Consider the following 22,278-nt stretch of genomic DNA (forward strand, 5'->3'; position numbering starts at 1 on the left):
CTGAGGCTGGATTTGAACTCAGGTACTCCTGAATCCAGGGCTAGTGCTCTATCCAATGCTCCACCTAGCTGCCCCAATGTTATTTTTAATATCATATGTTTCCCCCTTCTCCCCAAAAAGATTCCTAAACATGCTACCATAACCATGTAGTAGTTACCCTTACTTCCCCTTACTGTTCAGATGAGAAAAGTGAGGCAAAAGGAAATGAAGTATGCTTGTTCCAAGTCACTCCCAAGTAGCAAGCATCAATAGTTGGCATTTTCATTCAGGTCCTCTGAGAGAACATTATCTGTTCAGCCCCCAAGTATTCCTTTGAAATTAGTTGCTAATCAATAAATCAATAAATCACATTCACTGTCAAATGATATGAAATCTGCTTATAAAAGAGTAGTGCTTCTAGAATCCACCTATGCCCTAAAGAGAATGGACTGACAATGAATTCTACTAGGGACAGATAGAGGGTCCAGCAGAAGGGTTCCTTTTTTATGCCCAAGACCCGTTTTCTAATTTGACGAAACCCATGGATCCTTTCTCAGATAATATTTTAAATTATTATTATATTTATTTTATTATATTGGATTATATTGAAATAAAGACAAATGATTGTATTATATGAATTATATTGAAATATAATTTTAAGAGTTCATAAACACGCGATTAAAAACTTTTGGTGTAATGGAGTAACCACCTTGTTGCTCATACCAGTTAGCCAGCTATTATTTATTAAGCACCTATAATTTATCATGAGCATCTAGTTGTTACAGTGGAGAAAACACTGAGTTTGGAATCAGGAAGACTCATCTCCTGAGTTCAAATTTGATTTTTATACATTTACTAAGCATGTGACCTGGGAAAGTCATTTAATCCTATTTGCCTCAGTTTCCTCACTTATAAAATAAACTGGAGAAGGAAATGACAAATCACTCCAGTGTCTTTGTCAAGAAAACCCAAATGAGTTCACAGCTGAAGAATTATTATATGCCACACACTGTACTAAATGTTGGGGATACAAGTACAAATAGAATCAAAGTCCATGACACCATGCCCTGCAGAGTTTAACATTTAATTTTCAGAAAATCTACCTTGTTCTGGTTGCTGCCTGCCTCATCCCACCCACTACTTCAGGCAGGAGAGTCATAACTATGATTTATTTCACTTGCTATCCCACCCTCCACCTCCAAACATTTCCTTGTTTTTTTGCCTTTTGTCTTGTCATTTGCTTTGGTGGTACCCTCCTATACCCATTTCCTTCAACACATTTTAGAGCCATAACCAATTATCTTCCATTTTTCCTAGGAGAGCTTCATCAGTCTACTTACTTCTCAATGGTTCCATTCATTATTCCTTCAACTTTGGACCAAAATGCTCCACTTCAGCTACTAGTCCCCTATTGGAAGTTAAGATCCCTGAGAGTAAGGGTTAATTTGGGTTTTGCATATCTACACCCTAGCACTCAGCATAGTGCTTGTCACATAGTAAGCACTTAAATACTTTTTATGCAATCATTCATTCATGCTGTGCAAAGTCCCACACACAAGAGGATAGACTCCAGATTGGGGGGATCCAGAATGAAGCTGATAGAAAAACACTTAACCTCTCTGGGTCTCAGTTTCCTCAGCTATAAAATGAAGGAATTAGATTAGATGGCCTCTGAGGTCTCTTTAGGCTTTAGATCTATTACCTAAGTTTTATAATTCTTTTGTCATTCCAAAGACCCCAATATCTTGGCAATTTCCTTAAATGGCATCTGTTTAACTGTCATCTCTTTGTAGGTGACTTGTGGACTCTGTCCTGGTCTCTCCTCTAAGTTTCACTTTAGGTAATGATGATGATGATGATGATTTTTTCTTTGTTCTTGAAGAAGATCATGCCATCAGGGAGGTAAAGACATTAAAAGCATGGGAATTGGATTTGAGTCATCAGTCTTACTTTTTCCTCCAGAGCCATCTATGTCCAGGGGTCTGATATGAATCAGGATGACTGAAGATGGCCCTGGATGTGAGGCAATCAGGGTTAAATGACTTGCTCAAGATCTAGTAAATGTTTAAGGTCAAATTTGAATTCAGTTTCTCTTGATTTCTGGATCAATGTTCTACCCACTACATCATCTGCATTAACAAATTGACTATTGAGTATTTCAAACTAGATGTCCTAGATTATAACTCAACATGTCTAAAAAATGAACTCATCAACTTTTCCTCCAAAGTTTCCTGTCCTCTAAACTTCCTTGTTTCTTCCTCAGTCACCACAATTCTATTTGTGTTCCAGATTCCTAACTTTGGCATTATCATGTTCTCTTCACTTTCCTTTAGCTCATATATCCATTCAGTTGCCAAAGCTTGCCATTTCTACTTTCATGACATCTCTTGAATTTGAACCATTCTTTTTACTCATATAGTCATTTTTGATTTATATCCTTCTCACCTCTCACTGAGATTATTGCAATCACATTCTCCTGGATGTCCCTCCTTCTTAAAACCTTCACCAGTCTTTTCTGATCTCTAGATCACATATAAGTAATTTTTCTTAATTGTATAAATGACAATATGACTCTTCTATGCAGTTATCCCCAGTACCTCCTTCTTGCCTCCAGAATAAAATATAAACTCTCTTTAGCTTTTATAACCCAACACAAACTTCCCTGTAACTACTTGGTATCAGGTATGATGTTAAGAAGTGGGGATACAAAGAAAGACAAAAAAAAAAGCTATGAACTTGAGGATTTTGAAATCTAATGGAAGAGATAACATGCAAACAAACATGTACAAACAAGTTACATAAAAGATAAACTGCAAAGAAAAAATTCCCAGGACCAGATGGATTCACAAACAAATACTACCAAATATTTAAAGAACAATTAATTCCAATACTCTATAAACTTTTGGGAAAATAGGCAGAATAGTCCTACCAAATTCCTTTTATAATAATACAAATTCACTTTTACCTTTATAGAACAATTTCCCTAATGAATATTGAAGGAAAATTTTAAATAAAATACTAGGAAGGAAATCACAGCAGTGTATCACAAAGATCATACACTATCACCTGGTGGGATTTATACCAGAGATATAGTGCTAATTCAATATTGTGAAAACTATCATCATAACTGACCATATCAATAACAGGTATCAGGTATGATGTTAAGAGGTGGAGATACAAAGAAAGACAAAAAAAACAGCTATGAACTTGAGGATTTTGCAATCTAATGGGGGAGATAACATGCAAGCAAACATGTGCAAACAAGTTACATAAAAGATAAACTGCAAAGAAAAAATTCCCAGGACCAGATGGATTCACAAATAAATACTACCAAATATTAATATATTATCTCAATAGATGCAGAAAAAAAGTTTTTGACAAAATACAATAATCATTCCTATTACAAATACTAAAAAGCATAGGAATAAATGTTTTCCTTAAAATGATAAATAATATCTATATATAAAACAATTAGCAAGCATTATGTCAATAAGCTAGAAATCTTCCCAGTAAGATCAGGGGTGAAGTAAGGATGTCCAGTATTACCAATTTTTTAAAGCTATACTAGAAAGTCTAGCCATAACAATAAGAAAAGAAAAATAAATTGAAGGAATTTGAATAGACAATGGGGAAACAAAATTATCATTCTTTGTAAATGAGATGATAGTATACTTGGAGAATCTTAGAGAATCAATCAAGTTGAAATAACAACTTTAGCAAAGTTGCAGAATATAAAATGAGCATTTCTAAATATTACTCATAAAAGATAGAGAACCATTTCAAATAACTATAAATATAAAATTCTTGTTGGTTTACCTGCCAAAACAAATCTAGTAACTCTATGAACACAATTATAAAATACTTTTATGCAAATAAAGTCAGATCTAAATAATTAGAAAAATATTAACTTATCTTAGATAGGCAAAGCCAATATAATAAAAATGATAATTCTACCTAAATTAATTTATTCATTGCCATGCCAGCGAAACTATGAAAAAATGTTTTATAGACCTAGAAATAATAATAATAGCATAATTAATCTGGATAAACAAAAGGTCAAAAAATCAAGAGAACTAATAAAATGAAGGGTACTGACTAAGAAACAGAGTGGTAGAGTTGTGAAATAGATTAAGTATGCAGTATACAGTAGTTAACAACTGTAGTAATCTAGTGTTTGATAAACTCAGTTTGTGAACAATAACTTACTATTGACAAAATGTGTTAGGAAAACTGGAAAGCAATTTTGGCAGAAATTAGGCATAGTCCAATATCTCATACCATATAGCAAGATGAGTACATAATTTAGACATAAAGGTGATTTAGAGGAGCATGAAGTAGTTTACCCACCAAATCTATGGCTAAAGGAAGAATTTGTGGCCAAACAAGAGATAGAGAGCATTATAAGATATAAAATGGATAAATTAAATTACATTAAATCAAAAAGGTTTTGCACAAAAAACCAATGTAGCAAAGATTAAAAGGAAAGCACAAACTGAGGGCAACATTTTACAGCAAGTTTCTCTGATAAAGATCTCATTTCTCAACATATAGAGAAATAAGTAATTTATATAAATACAAATCATTCTCCAATTGATAGATGATCAAAGGATATTAACAGGCAGTTTTCAGAAGAAATTAAAGATAGCTGTATCATATCATATCAATACTCTAAATCACTATTGATTAGATAAATGCAAATTAAAACAACTTGGAGGCACTACCTCACACCTATTGGATTGACTAACATGACAGAGAATTAGAATAACAAATTTTAGACAAGATATAGGAAAATTGGGACATTAATGCTTTGTCAATAGAGTTATGAACTGATCCAACAATTCTGGAGAGCAATTTGGAACTAAATATGTCATTTAATCAAGAAATAGCACTACTAGGTCAGTATCCAAAAGGTATCAAAGGAGAAGGAAAAGGATATGTTCAAAAATATTTATAGCAGCAAGTTTTGTGGTGACTATTAGACATCAGGTAGACATTTCATTAACTAAGGAATAGCTGAACACGTTAAGGGATCTGATTGTTTTGAAAAATTATTGTGTTAAAAGAAATGACAAGTAAGATACTTTCAGAAATACCTGTGAAGACTTACATGAACTGCTGCGAACAATAAAGTGAGCAGAACCAGGACTGTATATGGCAACAACAATATTATATAATGGTTAACAGTGAAGGACTTAATGTTTCTCAGCAATATAATATGCTCATGACAGTTCTGAAGTACACATGGTGAAAAATGCTATTTACCTCCTTGAGAATGCAAATTGAAACACTCGTGTGAACTTTATTTTTTGTGGGGTTTTTTGAGATGGTGTCCCTTTTCTCTCACAGGGTAACTGATATGGAAATATGTTTTGCATGATTGCTAATTAGCACCTATATCAAATTACTTGCTTTCTCAAAGAGGAAGGAGGAAGAAAATTTGGAATTCAAAATTTTTTAAAATGATAAAAATTTGCATATAATAGAAAAACATTTGGAATGCATAAAAAGATAAATTTAGAGATAATTAAAAGAAGGAAAGAACTAGAATTAAGAGGGAATGATAACATTTTCCTATAGAAAATAAGATTTTAACTGGGACTTGAAGGAAGAAAGAGTAGCCAGGAGATATAGATGAGGAGAGAGAGCTTTCCAGGTACAGTGGACAGCCATTGAAATTTTGCAGAATTGAGAAATGAAGTGCTTTGTTTGAAGAATAATGAAGAGGCCAGTTTCAATGGATTAAAGAATTCTAGTGTAATTGGGAATGTAAAATGCTAAAATACTGGAAACATTGGGGTGGAGGTGGAAATGTATTATGAAGGACTTTGAATGCCAAACAGGATTTTATATTAGATTGTGTACATGTTAAGGAGCCACTGAAGTTTATTGAATAAAGCAGTAATATGTTTGCAACTGCATTTTAGAAGAATCATTTTGGCAAATAAATGGAAGAGAGATTGGAATGAAACAAGACTCATAGCAGGGAGAATATTTAGCAGGATATTAACATATGGAATGTAAAATTCTTCAATGTAGTCAATACTTTTTATTTTTCGTGATCTTTGTAATACTTTGCACATAGTAGTCATTGGAATGCTTTTGGGATTTTATCACATAATATAGACTTTTGTGACAGACTCAATTCAATTAAAAATAGTTGTTAAGCTTCTACTGTGTATAAAATTCTAAACTAGGTAGTGGAAAGACAAAGCCAGATATGCCACAGATGCTGATCTCAAGGAGGAAATTATAATCTATGGAAGGAAGATGGGTTAGAAATCATCAATCAATCTACAAGAAGAACCAGTACTAAATAACTTTGATACAAAGGAAAGTTAAGGGAAGAAGTCCAAGTGTTAAGACATTTCAGGAGGAAAATATTGCAAGTGATTTTGGGAGGGTCAAAGAACCTGTTCCCCTCATCCATTAGGGTTTGCATCTAAGAAGAGTTATAAAAGGAGGAAGGGAGGGACTTCAACAGATAGGTAGTTATGATATTTGATCAACAGTCCTCTCAGAAACCATTGGAAATAATGTGCTCTTTTATGTTACAAAATAAAGCAAACTGATCAACAGAAAAATACGGTCATCTTAACATGGCCTATATATGTGACAACTGAACAGGAGGTGTTGAAACAACAGGGAAATTCTGCTGCTTTTTTCCCCTGAAACAGACACTTTAGGTGAATGTCACTAATATCTTTTTTTTCCCAAATAGGCAAAAAAAAGAAAAAAGAAAAAAAAAACAGAGAATGAGCAGACTGGATTCTTGTGAAATGTGTATGTACTTTTTAAATGTCACCTTTGGGTAAATCAACCCACCAATGTATTATTAATAAAATTTAGCAACTGTCAAATCATTTCTTGGTGCAGAGAGGCTTGGCTGTGTCAGTGCTTAGGAGGAAGAGACAGATGGTCTTACCTTTCAGTTCCTGAGTCCACAGCCGAGAGAGGAGGTAACTGGGAGGAGGGGTTGTGGGGGCTCCCCTGTACATTATGTCCCGGAGAAGGGTGACTGACGGGATGTGGGGGAGGCCCAGCCCCAGCAGCTGTTCCACTCCGGCTTGAGTGAGTACTGGAGAAAATCGTGGCTGAAATAAAAAAGGACGACAAGGAATTTAAGTTAAGCCACAAATAAAATAAAGAACGCATGCACACATACACACATATACATATACATATTTGGGGTGATAAAAAGAAGCAAAAGCTTCATCTGTGGATGACTAACAAGAGATATGCTGAGGCAGGGGGGAAGGGGGGAGGCTGGGTCTTTCAGTCCAATCCTTCATGTGTTGAATATGCACAATTTTCTTTTAACTCCTTGGGGTAGGGTCCACCTATTAAAAATCAAGCCATTGACTGGTTAACACCTTCCTCATGCCATTGCAGCAGAGTCCTTCAGTATGCTAGGGAGTTCTCCTTCAAGCACCACCTTTTACTACAAATACTTTTTCTCTGAACTTTTTCTCTAGTAGTCCTCTATTTTATCATCTTTCATTTGTACAGTATGGCAATAAATTAGCACATTTGTTTCAAACTTCTTTTACCATCTCCTTGGTGGCAAGAGTTAGAGGACTGGATAGATGGTTGGAGGTGGCATAGCTCCAGTTGTATGTCATTTACCACTATTGTCCAGATGCACTTCCTGAAATTCAGTCCCTCTAACTAGAAGGATTCTCCTAGGGGGCAAGTCAAAACAATGAACACTAGCTTTTATCAGTTCAGAAGACGTTGGAGGTGGCACTATAGGTCACCTAATCCAAGGATTCTTAACCAGCTTTAATGTTACAAATTATTTTGACAGTTGGTTAAAAACTCAGGATCTCTATTCAGACTAATGTTCTTAAAAGGGTAAAATAAAAAAAAGTTAGAATAAAAAGGAAAACAGTTGTAGTGAAAAAAAATTTAATTTCTTCAAGTTCACAAACCCTTGGGAGGTCCATGGACTCCAGATTAAGAGTCTGATTTATTCCTAGATCCTTGTATCAACTGATCGATCAACAAGCATTTAGTAATTACCTAATATGTGCTATATATAGTTATATATTGAAGATGCAAAAGCAAAAATAGAATAGTTCATATCGTTTAGTAGCATAAAATCTGTTAGAGGAGATGTATCTAAGCTATATCTGCACTTATCTAAGCATATAGGAAATATATATATAAAATAAATATATGGTCATTTGTTTACAGAAAGGGTACCCACAGCTTTTTGGCTGATTGACATGCTAATCTTCTCTAGCAGACTGTACCCTAAGGCTTGAAACCTGGTCCCAGTTAACTGTTGTAGTGGTACAGAAGAAATTGTTGCTTGTCACTTTTGGAGCCTGTCAGGGAGGAGTTTGTCAATGTGCCAAAAGTACCCATCAGAAATCTTACTATCTAGAGACACTGGAGTCATCTTGAACCAACTTCGGAGAGCTGATTGTTAAATTTTCAGTGTGAACATTTGCATCTCAGCAATTGGCAAACTTGCCAAATCAAGGTTTGATTTGTTATTTTGTTGACTGTCTAGACTTGAGAAAGTGTTAATATTAATAATGTAAATTAAAATTAAAGTGTGTCCTGTGAACATTTCCCCCTATTTGCTAAACATTTATCAGCACACCCCTGATGTCTTTTATCAAAACTAAGAGATCTCTTGTCCTGCCTCCAAAGTATGTTCTGTGGTACAGTGAAAAGAGAGATTTAGAGTTTCAGTACCAAAGTTTTAATCCTGTCTCTGCCAATTCTTTGGAAGACATTTATTTACTCTGAACCTTAGTTTCTTCATTTAGCAAATTAAGGGGTTGAACTTATCTCTTTCAGATGAAAATCTATTTCTATGACTTGGATCATAAATTTGACTATTCCCTTTTTTTTTTTTTTTTTTTTTAGGATTTTGCAAGGCAAATGGTGTTAAGTGGCTTGCCCAAGGACACACAGCTAGGTAATTATTAAGCATCTGAGATCAGATTTGAACCCAGGTACTCCTGACTCCTGGGCCAGTGCTTTATCCACTGTGCCACCTAGCCGCCCCCTTACCTCTTCTTTCCAGTAGAGTTCTCTACTTTTAGTCTTTTCAATTATTTCTAATCATAGACTCTAGCATGAACTTATTTGCCCAATTCTCAGGGAATGTAACATACACTGATACATAGATCTGTGAAAAATTGGGGAAAAACATGAGATAGGGATATACTTTCTTCTCAAAGCAACCAGTCTCTGTTTCTGTTATGTTTTGGGGTGATCTGAGGCCTCAATGCCACAGCTACTACCTGTAGCTATGTAAACATACCTGTATGCTTAAAATTCTGTCTTTATGACTTCTGACTCCCAGTTCTCACTTTCAAACTTTTTGAGGGTAAGGTGCTATCTCATATCGGGTCACCTGCTACCTCAAGTTTCCTCCATTATAAAATGGGGATTCAAAATGCTCCCTACCTTGCAGAGTTGTAAGAATCAAATAAGAAAATATTTGTAAAACAAGTATTTAACACAGTGCTTGTTACTTGATTATTTTCCCCTCCCTTCCCTTCCCTATCTCCTGAGACAACTATACACATAGTCAGACTGTCCTTAATGATACCACCATTATCCGCCCACCATATTGAATTTTTATCAGACAGAGTTACATCTAATTACTGCTTTGCTTATAGGCAATTAGATGCAAGAGGGTCTTATTTCTGCTCTTTAAGAGTTCATTTAAGTGATCATAATATTCAGAGCTGAAATCAGCTTTGAAAAATGTCTAAATTAGTTAGAGAAACTGAGGTGGGGAGAGAGAGAGAGAGAGAGAGATTCAACGACTGCCCTGGGTCGTGTAGCTAGTAAAGAAACTAATTTGGGTTTTGAATCCACGTCCTCCACCTGACATTTAATCTATATATTCTTTCCTTCTCATGAGGGTATCTCTGATCATATATATATATATATGTGTGTGTGTGTGTGTGTGTGTGTGTGTGTGTGTGTGTGTGTGTAGCCATATTTCTATATAGCTATCTATACACACACACACACACACACACACACACACACACACACACACACACAAACACTAAAATATCTGGTTCAGAATAATAATTTTTAACAAAGAGACTTGGAGTATTTGTATGTTTGAGGCAATGGACAAGTGCCCAGAGCAACCTAGACCTGGGCACAATTTCTTCCCCACCCCCAGGAGGAGTTGATAGTAACTTGCAGCAAAAGTACATAGCAGAGGTAGATATTTGTTTGTACTTGGCCTGAGAAGGTAAACAATATTGTGAAATCCAATTCGTTTATGGAAAAAAAGGAGATTTTGAATTTTTCAGAACTTCGTCTCTTAGTCACAGAAGGAAGATTTCCTGGACAGTGACAATTATGAGAACTGATTTTGGGGTTTATTGTAAGAAAGAGAGTGGGAAGATTTAAATTAAATTAGGGAATTAAAGCAGGGAAGGTATAGGAACTCTTTAAAAATTAGTATTCCCTTCTCCCAAATTTGGGCACAAAACTGACACAACACCTTGACAAGAAACTGTTTAACACAAATTCCTGTTCTGTACTCTTAATGAGGAAATAGTTCTCTCACTTAAAAGTTTCCTTTAAAATGTTACTATATTTCCCCTCAAAAGCTACTAATACTAGGAAAACAATTCCATAGATCTAGTACATCCCTTTGTAGATCTGTGTCTTGTATACTAATGCCTATTTCCATCCTCCTATAGCACTAGCCACTACTTTCACAATCACCATCACCATCCCCAACCCAACTACAAAAGATTTTGAAGCAGGCTGGAAAATGCTTACCAGCTAAAAAAGGCAATATAGAGCTACTGTTCTGTGCATCTTCAATAAAAGTTGCACATTTGCAAACACACAAGAGTCACCTTATGAATCACTATACTCATTTATTACTATATTCATTTAGGGAGCCAGAATTCGACTTTTATTCCAAATAATAATTTCACACATGGGAACAGGCTGGTTGGAATGATTGAGGCAGAAGCATGAATATTGGTATTTGTAAGTCTGAGGCTTTATCTCATAGACTACTTCAAATACTAACAGAAGAATAAGAGGTCATAAAGACACTTGGTATACATTTTTCCCCTTATAGATACAGAACCGGTGAACTCCAGTAGGCATTTTTAAAATGTAATGAATGGGGCATCTAGGCGGTGCAGTGGATAAAGCACCGGCCTTGGATTCAGGAGTACCTGGGTTCAAATCTGGTCTCAGACACTTAATAATTACCTAGCTGTGTGGCCTTGGGCAAGCCACTTAACCCCATTTGCCTTGCAAAAATCTAAAAAAAAGAATGTAATGAATGAATTTACCCCTCTATTAGGGTCTTTGGGCATATGGATCTATGGGCAATAACCATAGCAAAAGAAAGACTTTGCTGTTAGAGTTTACAGATCAGAGGATAAAATTCAACATGGCTCATCCCTACACATCTCTAGTAAAAGAAGAAAAGATGGTGATCCTAGACTGAGGGAATGCAGAGAGGTGGTCAGAGTTAGGGGGAAGGAAAGGAAAATTGGGACAAGGGGTGACAGGGAACAGCACATTTTGCTTTGGAAATTAAATAGAGTGAATACTTACTGATACCATTGGAACAATTTGAAGAGTCTTAAGAAGATTCCCCTGCTCTAAAACACCTCTGTTGCCCAAGTATCACAGAATTAAACTCTTAGGGCTGAGGAATTTTTCAGGCAGAAACTAGTTGAAATCACAATATCAGTCTCATAGGGAAATCAGAGATTTTCAGATAGAGACCAGATGAAATTATAGAAAGTGAATGATGTCATAAAAGGAATTATTTTCAGATATAATTTGAACTATTTGGCCACTGAATCAAAGTAATTATGATTAAGTTACTTTGGGGAGGTGAGGATGGGTAACAGAAGGCCATGCTAATGAGGTGTAGTCTAGGAAGTTTCTTCCTACATGGAAAGCCTTCAAATATGGACTGTGTGCTTGCTGAGGCTACTGAAGTAAAACATCATCTTCTCTTGTCATGTCACAGCATCTTGATATCTCACAAGATTTTGATGTCATCTTGACCATTCTTCCTTCAATTCCATTTCCTCCTCTCTTCTCTAACAGATTTCCTTCATTATCATTCCTACTCTACAATCTTTGATATTTACCTTACATTTCTCTTGATATCGTATGCCAAAATTTCTATTAAGTTCAAATCTTTTTTGCAAAAAAGTCCTGAAAGTCATTGAATGTTCATTTTTTTTTAATTCAAGATTAAGATTAACTTTGTGGGCATGGTATCTTCCACCACAACCTAAGCTCTTTTGGTCTCTGATATATAGTGTTCCATGATCTTTGGTCTTTTAATATAACTGCTGATGAGTCTTATGTAAATTGAGGGGGGGTTGTTTTTCTTAATGTTTTCTCCTTAACATGAGAGTTTAGTTTTTGATATTTGGTTTTGATATTCTTGTCAGTTTTCCTCTTAGGAGGTAATGATTGGTGAATTTTTTCTATTTTTATTTTTTCTTCTTGCTCTAATACTTCAAGACAATTTTCTTTAATTATTTCTTGTGTTACTGATTCTTTTTTTGATTATAGGTTTTGAGTAGTCTGATTACTCTTATGTTTTATCTTCTTGATCTATTCTCCAGATCAGTTGTTATTCGTATGAGGTATTTCAAATGTTTTTCTATATTTTCATTTTTATATTTTGTTTTATTATTTCTTAGGTGCTTATAACTTCATTGACTTCCCCAGCTCCATTATAATTTTGGATTGTTCTTATTGTTTTTGGTTTCCTTTTATACCTCTCATTTGTTTTTAAAGTCTTTTTTTAGTTCTTTTAAGAAGTTTTTGAGCAGGTAATCATTTGACATTACTCTCCAGGGTAGGAGAGACTTTTTTTGCTTCAATATCTTTCTCTAAAGACAAACTCAAAGCAACTATGGTTGGGTTCTTTCTCCTTTTCCTGCTCATTTTAGAAAAGGTTGTTTTTTATTTTCAGCAGCTTGTTGTTGCTCTCTAATCTTGGGATGTGGAGAAATGGTGTCTCTAGCCTCAGGAGCTTTGTCCTGTGTCCAACCTCTCCACTCCTTTCCCCCTCTAAGCCACAGCTGGGACCCTTATGCACATTTTGATGGAAATGATCTTACTCCCTGAAAATCCTCCATTGGCTATAATCTTTAGTTCTTCCCTCTGGCTTAGAACCAACAGAGAACTCAGTTCTCTTGTAAGTGTTCACAACCATTAGCATGTCTGCACCATTGCTTCTGGGCTCATCTGCAGTATGCTGGTTCCTTCCTGCCTAGTACCTCAGTAGCAACATAGCTGGACCTGGTACCCCTTATCAGTAGGGGAACCCTCTGTTCCCCAAGTCAGATACCTGACTCCCCAAACTATTCCAGAGGTAAGAATTTCTGTGGCAGAGGCAGAGGCTAGCTCCTAATCTGGTTCCCCTAAGATTTACCTCTTGCTCTTTCAAGGAGCTAGCCTGGAGGTGTTTACATTTTACTTAGGCAAATTGTCCAGGGATCTTTCTTTGGATCTTTTCTAGTCGTGCCAAGAAGACTACTGTTTTGCCCCAACTCTTATTTATTTTTGACACTTTATGTTTACTCTGAGGTACTTTGTTGACTTGTTTGCAAAGAAAAATCTGGAGAGTCTGAAATTTTCTGACCTATTCTTCCATCTTTCCAGAATCCTCTTATTAGCCCTTTGAAATAGTTATTACAGCTACCATTAGCCCCTTTTTACAGATTAAGGTATACATAACCCCAGTCATAGTCATGTATCTAGTAAGCATCAGAGGTAGGATTTTAACCCTGTTCTCTCCTGATTCTGAAATTAATGTTTTATGGGGTTTTTTTTTCCATTAGAGCATAGTCCTCCATTCTTCCATAGTATCATGATGATCAGGAAGTGGTAGAAACTTTTACTATAGTGAAAGGTCATATTCCTCTAAACTTTAATTTCTAATTATAGCTTAGCAACAATATAAGTAACAACTGGAATTTACTCAACAGACTCCTCAATGTTTGCCATTCTCTTAGAAAGGGCTAGCACTATGAAATGGGCACTCTTTCCTCATCAACATTCCAGTAGGTTGGCTTCTTCTATTAAAATGCAAACTCCCTTTGAGTAAGGACTGTATCTTTGTTAAATACTCAAATCATTAAATTTATGGGTTTTCTTCAATCCATTTTTCATTCATTAATAAATCCATAATATAGTTATCTGGGTACATTATTTATCCCACTACCAGACTATTACCCTGCACAAAAGTTTTATAAATCTTAAAATACTATAATGAAGATTTTATAAATCTTAAAATACTATAGAAAAGTGAGTTATTATTATTTTCATGTAGGATATTAGAATATATTATATTATTTATAATTATAATATGGTTATTACTAATACAATTATATATGATAATATAATTATAACAATATAATATGACTGTTATTATAACAATCATAAATAATATAATATAATATAATATAATATAATATAATATAATATAATATAATATAATATAAAGTATAACAACATAACATAACATAACATAACATAATATAATATAATATAATATAATATAATATAATATAATTAATATAATTAATATAATTAATATAATATAATTAATATAATATAATAATTGTATGCTATATGGATTAGCCCAAGGTCACATGGTTGGATAATTATTAAGTGTCTGAGGCTGAATTTGAACTCAGGTACTCCTGACTCAAGGGCCGGTGCTCTATTCACTGAGCCACCTAGCTGCCCCTAAGCTTATTTTTAAACATGATCAGTGACTGACAGAACAACTGATTAGAAATGGTAGATGAACACACTGGATATTCTTATTGCTTTTGTGATTGAGAAGCGATGAAATCCCCAAGGAAAAAGAAGTCTTATTGGATTAATACATGAATCCCCTGCTTAAACTAGGGGACCCAAGCTATTTCCCCTGACATTAAAGAGTTTTTCTATCAGTTTTGGGTTGTAGAAGTTCTTACTTAGTTTCTGCCTCCTCCTAAGGAGAGAGAGAGAGAGTAGGGAAGAGTAGCAATCCAACTACACTCTGTACTTCCAACCAAGAAAATCTGTCCAAGAGATTTTCAGGTGTCATTTCAAAGTATATCTATAAAATGAGGAGAGCAATAGCCCTATCTCACAAAATTGTTATGATATATTACATTTTAAGTGATTTGAAAACCTTACATAAATGTTACAGAATCTCCAAATTTTAAAGTTGAAAGGGGTCTGGGTAACCATTTGGTTCACCCTTTACTCTTAGAATCTACAATGGAATATGTCCAATTAGAGGTTATCAAGCACTTCAGTGTCTTGGGTGGATACTTTATGGAAGATTTATACAAAGATATGGGCAACTTCCTACATAAGATGAGGGGAGATGTATGTGGGTTAAGATCTGCCTCAGAGGAAGCAATATTTAGTCACAAAGTTATCATATGGTTATTCAATGCTGTATAGATCTAAAAATGGAATCCTACTATATTATTCCTGATAAGTGGACATAAAACTTGTATTTGAAGACCTCTAAGAACTACCACCATTTCAGGAAACCCACTCTACTTTTAGACAGTATTAATATTAGGAATGTTTTTGTTGTTGTTTTTCAATAACGTCAGTTATTAAGTTGTCTTCTTTGTAGCTTTCAGAAGTTAGTCTTGATTTTGTCCTCCAATATTATTAGCAATAATGTTTTAAGAACAAATTTTAGCAAATAAGACATTTTGACTATTATGAAACTGATAAATAGAAGTATATATATATGTGTGTATATATGTGTATATATGATAAATGATTTTACATATATTTGCATATTTGTGCATAATGGTAGCCATCTCTGGGAAAAGGAACAAAAAAAAGAGAAAAATAAATTTACATGATAACTTTATTATATATTTAAAAGGAATAGCAAGTTGTACATTACAATCATTATGTCATGGAACTGCTTGTTTTATTTCATTAAATTAAAAATAAAATATGTAATGTTTAAAAAAATCTAACTAGAACAAGTCAGATTTCTCTTTCACATGCCAACCTCTTCAAATACTTGAAGGCATATATATATATATATATATATATATATATATATATATATATTCCAATTAATACAACTTATATGAGATCACAAATGCTTGAAGTATCAAGATATCTGCTTGGATGTGGAGATCATAATATTTGTGGAACTTTTTTTTATTTAGGCTTTTTTTTTGGCAAGGCAATGGGATTAAGTGACTTGCCCAAGGCCACACAACTAGGTAATTATTAAGTGTCTGAGGCCAGAATTGAACTCCGCTACTCCTGACTCCAGGACCAGTGCTCTAGCCACTGCACCACCTAGCTGTCCCTGAGACCATAATATTTAAAGTTATTTCTTTTATGCAACTCAAGTGGATTTGGGTGCAATGGATAGTTCACTTTCTTCCTAAGTAAAACCAATTGCCTTATAATGCCTGTAAAATAAATTACTATACCAAATATCAATCTTTAGGGCTATTTCAGAATGGAGTAGAGCAAACTGAGGAGAAATTGTACTATGGATCCAGGAGGTGCTGTGAATGCTATTTGGTAGGGAGGGCATAGGTAAAAAGAATAAAATGATTCTTAAAATCAACTTTCCAAGTACAAGATATGAAAGTACATTCCTTTGAAAGAGAATTGGGGCAGTTAGTACAAGTTCAAGATGGATCAATGGTGGAACGACAGTCAAAAATTACTAATGTGATCTCAAGTTGCCTTAAGAAAAGTAGAGTCAATAGAACAAAAAAGGTTACAATCTCACTACACTAGGCTCCAATCAGACCACATTTAAAACATTATGTTCAGTTTTAGATGCTGAGTTTAGGAAAGATATTGATAAATTAGGGAATAATCAGAGAAGAACTATCAGGATGATGAACTGACTTGAGATCATGTCATACATGAATTGAGTTAAAGTGCTGTTGATATTTAATCTGGAGAAGAAAAGACATTTTAGGGTAGTCACAATAGCTTCTTCAAGAGTTTGAAAACCTACCCCCTGGAAGAAGAATGCGACTTATTGTGCTTGGTCCTAGAGAACTGCCTGAAGAGAATTGGGCAGAACTTGCAAATAGGTAGATTTTAGCATGATATAAAGACCAAATCTTTTTTATTATTATTATTTTTGCAAAGCAATTGAGTTAAGTGACTTGCCCAAGGTCACACAGCTAGGTACTTATTAAGTATCTGATCTGAACTCAGGTCCTTCTGACTCTAGGGCTAGTTCTTTATCCACTGCACCATCTAACTGCCCCACGCAATAACTCGTAGTACTTAGGTCTGTCTTAAAGGGAAGAGCACTGCCTTAATAGGTCGGTTCTCTTTCTTTTGTTTTTGTCTTTTTCAAAGAAATTATTTCTTAAAAATAATCAAATATACAACTAATAAAGGAAAAAAGACATTCCAATAATGCCCAATTTATATACTTAGAGAAGATTTTTAGGCAGAGACTGAATGACCATTTGTTGGGTGATATTATAGAAGGATTTCTTAGGTATGGATTGAATATGCCAAGGTTGCTCCCGATTCAGTCTGGGAAACTTTGAAGTAGCTTGGAAATTCCCACCAAGCTGGAAAGTCTACATATGGGCCGTTTAGTGACATAGTTTTATTAGGCATATTAACAAGACTTCTTCTTCTCCCTTCCTCATCTTACAGTTCATTGACTTAAAACTCCACCATTTATTTCTTCAGTATCAACTCTGATGAAGAAGTGGCTCTTCTCAACAAAGTCAATCCATTTTACCAATCAATCTGCATTCATTTTCAAATTCACTCCTGTCTTCCAACAAACTGCTTCTACTATCTCCCCTTCTCCTCCCCCACTCTTCAATCCATATCTACTGGTTCTTTCCTCATTATCTACAAACAGAAACAACAGAAACAAGTCTTTCTCTATCCTTGAAAAATTCTTCACTAAATCTCCCATTCCCATTCACATCCTAAAGCTCTTCTCCCTTTCTCAAAGTTTTTGAAAAAGCCATCTATATTTAGCACCATCAGTTCTTCTTGTCTTACTTCACCACTCAACTGAAACTGCTCCGTGTAAAGTAACCAACAATTTAAGTGACCAATCTAGTCACAACTGGGGGGGGGGGGGGTATCCTCTATCAATCCTTATCCAGAAGTGTGCTGTAGCTAGCTCAAATCAGCTCAGAAAAGTCAATTGTTAAATTTTCAGTGTGAACATTTACACTTAGAAATCAGAAATCAGCAAACATTATAGATCTGAGCCTGATTTATTGTTTTGTTGATTGTATAAAAAGTAGAAAATAATAGAGAAAATGTTACTAATGCTGAATAAACTTAAAATTAACTAACAGATATATCCTTTACCCCTATCCTCTTAAGAGCCAGTAGTTAAATATTAACTAGCCTATCTCTGTCCTGTCCTTGACTCTCATCTTTTTTAGGCTTTTGTGATATCAATGTCCATTTTTTATAACCACAGAAATTCCTGAAACTTTCTATGAAGCATTGGAGGGGTTGTGATCTAAATTCTTGGAGAAAATCAAGCCCCAAAATCAAGGATCCTTGGGCTTCTCAAGCAGGCAAATTTATCACGTGGCCTTAGATCAACAAAGGAAATTTTGTCATATTGTTTCAGCTTCTTTCTGCCTAGTTTGTGTGTGTGTGTGTGTGTGTGTGTGTGTGTGTGTGTGTGTGTGTGTGTGTGTATGTGTTTATAGGTGGGTAGCAAATTCAAATTTACTATTGAAAAGAGAAAGCTACTTTTCATTTACTCTATCATTATATAACAATATACAAGACTCATAGAATTTGCCTATGAATGGGAAAAACAAAATAGATCAATTGTTGGGGCAGAGAATGAAGCATCTTTAAGTGAAACTAATCATAGAAAAAGGGTTTATTCCAATGTTATTTGTGTTCCAGTCTCAGATAGAAAATCTGAGTCATGGAAATTGGCACATTTAAATGATAATATCACATATAACATTCAAGAGTAGGTTAGTCATTTAACTATCAGTTAGCTATGCACAATAAAAGTATTTGTCCATTTCTGCCTTTGTACCTCAAAAAAAGCTCCAGTATTTAAAATGGCAATTGTCCAGCTATCAAACATAAGCAAGACACTTAGTGAATGATTGGATTTAGAAAACAGGCAGCTAGTAGGAAATATGCCTGTTTCTCAATAAAATTTCAAGTGCACATCAGGGGCATATTGATCTGAGGGATGGAGAAGGAGTTATTAATGAGCAATTAGAAGAGAAGCTATCCTTTAGTAAATGTATACAGCAGAATTTGCCACTGAAATGTTTTCTACTCTGTCAATAATGTAGGAAGGTATTTACTGGGCTCTCATCTACCAAGCTACAATTATAAATATGCATTTGGAGAAGTCATTTAAAGGAAATGTACTAAAATCAGGATCCCATCTCATATTTTAGATCCATTGCTGTAATGAACTAAGGGAGAAATAATTATTACTCATGGGAGGTAAATTAACCCTTTTTTGAGTAGCATGGTATTTCTTTCATGGATCTCTAATAATTTGGAAGATTTATGAATTTGTCTGCTACAGGAGTAAAAGGGAAGGATAGGAAGAGAGATATAGAGACAAAGCATTCAAAACAGGGACAGTGGACGACAAGAAAGAGAAGCAAAGAGAGAACTTTGGTTCATAGATTTTTTTGTTTTTAGGTTTTTGCAAGCAAACAGGGTTAAGTGGCTTGCCCAAGGTCACACAGTTAGGTAATTATTAAGTGTCTGAGGCTGGATTTGAACTCAGGTACTCCTGACTCCAGGGCTGGCACTCTTATCCATCAGTTCATAGGTTTTTAAACAGAAGGGATTAAATAGCAGACTAGGAGATCTGGGTTCAAAATCTGCCTTTGCTACTTTTCTTCCTTTTAACTCAGTGACTTAGATCTCTTCCCCCCCCCCCATAAAATGTTTTACCAAATATTCTGAGTACTCTCTCTGCTCTAAACTATAGGTTGCAAAAGACAGTTTTAATCCTTCTGTCACTGTTAAGAAATGGACATTTAAGTTAAGGGTCAGTCACAGGAAATTGTGGTATGATAAAAAGAGAACTAGATTTGAAGTCTGAGTCACCTCATTTACTTGAATTTCAACCTCTATAGCTTCTCTTATTCAAGATCTGTGCTCTGATTATAGGATGGTTCCTTGGAATGTGTATGGAATGTTGGACTTGGAGTCAGAAATACCTGGAACACAATTCCAATTCTGACACTGATTAGTTGGGTGAACCTGGGCAAGTGAACTTCTCTAATCTTTATAGAATGGGAAATAATGATAGCTTATACCTTATAAGGTTTTTGTGCAAGGTAAGTGAGATGATATATATATATATAAAGTAAATGCTTTACATATATGGAATAGAGAATAAATTATAAATGTTTCTATTCAATATATATAATATATTAAATATGGAAATGGCTATCATGAAGATAAAATAAGATGATGACTAGAAAGTACTCTATAGGCTTTAAGAGAATAGATAGAATCATAGCTCTAGAAGTGAAAAGCAGTTAGTCCAAACTCTCATTTTAACATTGAAGAAAATGAATCCTAGGAAAGTTAAATATATTACCCAAGTTTACATAGAAATGTGAGGTATTTAAAGAGAGAGAAAGAGAGAGAGAAAGAGAGAGAGAGAGAGAGAGAGAGAGAGAGAGAGAGAGAGCTGTAATTTCATTGGTATAAGGAATTCCAGGTAAGGCAATTTCATCTACCACTGCAGATCACCTCCTGTTGTCTAATTTATTGCAATGAGTAAGTGACTTGCCCAGGATCATATAGTCAGGATGTGGGTGAGATTAAATTCAGCTTTCCCTGATTCCAAAGCCAGTTGTCATTCCTTACACAATAATGACTCTCAAGTTTTTATTATTGTATCATTTAAGCCTTCCGAAAAATTATAAATTGAACAGAAACAAAATCTCCCAATTTTTCTAGTAGATATAACAAGGGAGAAACAGGGTTAAAATACTGGGTTTTAGGGGGGGAGGGGGGGGAGTAGGACTAGTAGCACAGCTTCCTCCTCACAAATCAGAACACATTTCAGTTAAAAAAGATAACAAGTCATTTTCATGCATAACTGCACTTCCTTAAGGAGTGAAAATGGTTGTTACTAAAATGTCAACACAATTGTCCTCCTTCAAGCTTAGTTTATCTTGAAGTACTTTACATTTTCAGCACTCTTTGTGTTTGTTTCTCTACAAGCAGAAAGATACTGTCTTGGTTAATTTCCTGAATTTAAAAACAACTTCTGTCAAGATATTCCTAGAAGAATGAAGTATAACGGCTGTGTGATTAAAGTTCTGGTCCTTGAAAGGGGAAAATTGAGGCTGGCCATGGTCTGTTTCTACTTTTATTTCCTATTTAAGTCATTCAACTGCATGTCCTTTCAGATTTGTAGAGGGAACCTCTCTCTCCCGACTCCAGAGCAAAAAAATGGAGGACATCTTATGTGAGAGGAAAATATTTTGTAAGGGTCATTCTGAGGGAGAAATTGGATCATGGAGCTAATTGGTGAGCTTAGAGAGACACTTCAGGAGTCTTTCCTTCCCCAATGTCTCTGACTACAATGGGTTCTCTTACCTAGCTCCCTTTTCAGAATGCCTTCCTCTCCATTTGGGAAGAGCATCATTACTCATTCCACCTTTATTATGGAAAAGGAGCTTCTTGCAGGCTCCACAGTCATCCCCCTGATCTTTTTCTCTCCTCCTTCAGGCATGAATAATTTTAATATTGCCATTTCCTAAAAATCTATTCTCTCTGCCTGTCTTTTTTTTATTCTATTTTGCCAAGAAGCAGTATCATTATCTAGCAGCCCTGATGAGTGGATAATGAAACAATTCCTTTTCAATTGGATTGGGTGGCTGTCAGAGGGAAATGACACCAGCTTATACATCCCTGACACAAGACCCCAAGCTAATTGATGGCACACCATAGTACCTGTCTTCTGTGAACCATGACAAAGAAAACAAACATGTGTCATCTGATGGATAGCTTTGGCAGGGATAAACAAATGTGTTAGGGAGACCCATTTATTAGCTGGAGAGAAGATAGAGACCTGAAGAACATGCCTATTAGCTTTTAGCTTAAGAGTCCCACTGCTCACTGGGGAACTGAAATAAATAAGGTAAAATGAGGATGTATTGATGTCCTGGAAAGTTACATGAATATTCAGCTTCTTGTACAAATAGCTATTCCCCTGAGAGCTTGAAACTTCTGTGTTAGCTGCCCGATTACATTTCCCTATCATGGATGCAGGTCTATAGCCAGGGAAGAAATTATTACTGTCTAGAG

At 35.0% G+C, this 22,278-nt stretch overlaps 1 protein-coding gene across 5 annotated transcripts in view; it reads right to left on the minus strand.

Moving 5' to 3' along the window:
- GLIS3 (GLIS family zinc finger 3) overlaps positions 1–22,278 on the minus strand; it is a 595,685-nt gene that overhangs the window by 74,948 nt on the left and 498,459 nt on the right. For all 5 annotated transcript variants that reach the window (XM_074197451.1, XM_074197450.1, XM_074197455.1 and 2 more), the window contains one exon: positions 6,902–7,070. In XM_074197451.1, coding sequence (XP_074053552.1) covers positions 6,902–7,070 — 169 coding nt within the window. The remainder of the gene's footprint in view (positions 1–6,901; positions 7,071–22,278) is intronic.

This window comes from Macrotis lagotis, chromosome 8 (assembly GCF_037893015.1).
Source record: "Macrotis lagotis isolate mMagLag1 chromosome 8, bilby.v1.9.chrom.fasta, whole genome shotgun sequence".
NCBI classification, from domain to species: domain Eukaryota; kingdom Metazoa; phylum Chordata; class Mammalia; order Peramelemorphia; family Peramelidae; genus Macrotis; species Macrotis lagotis.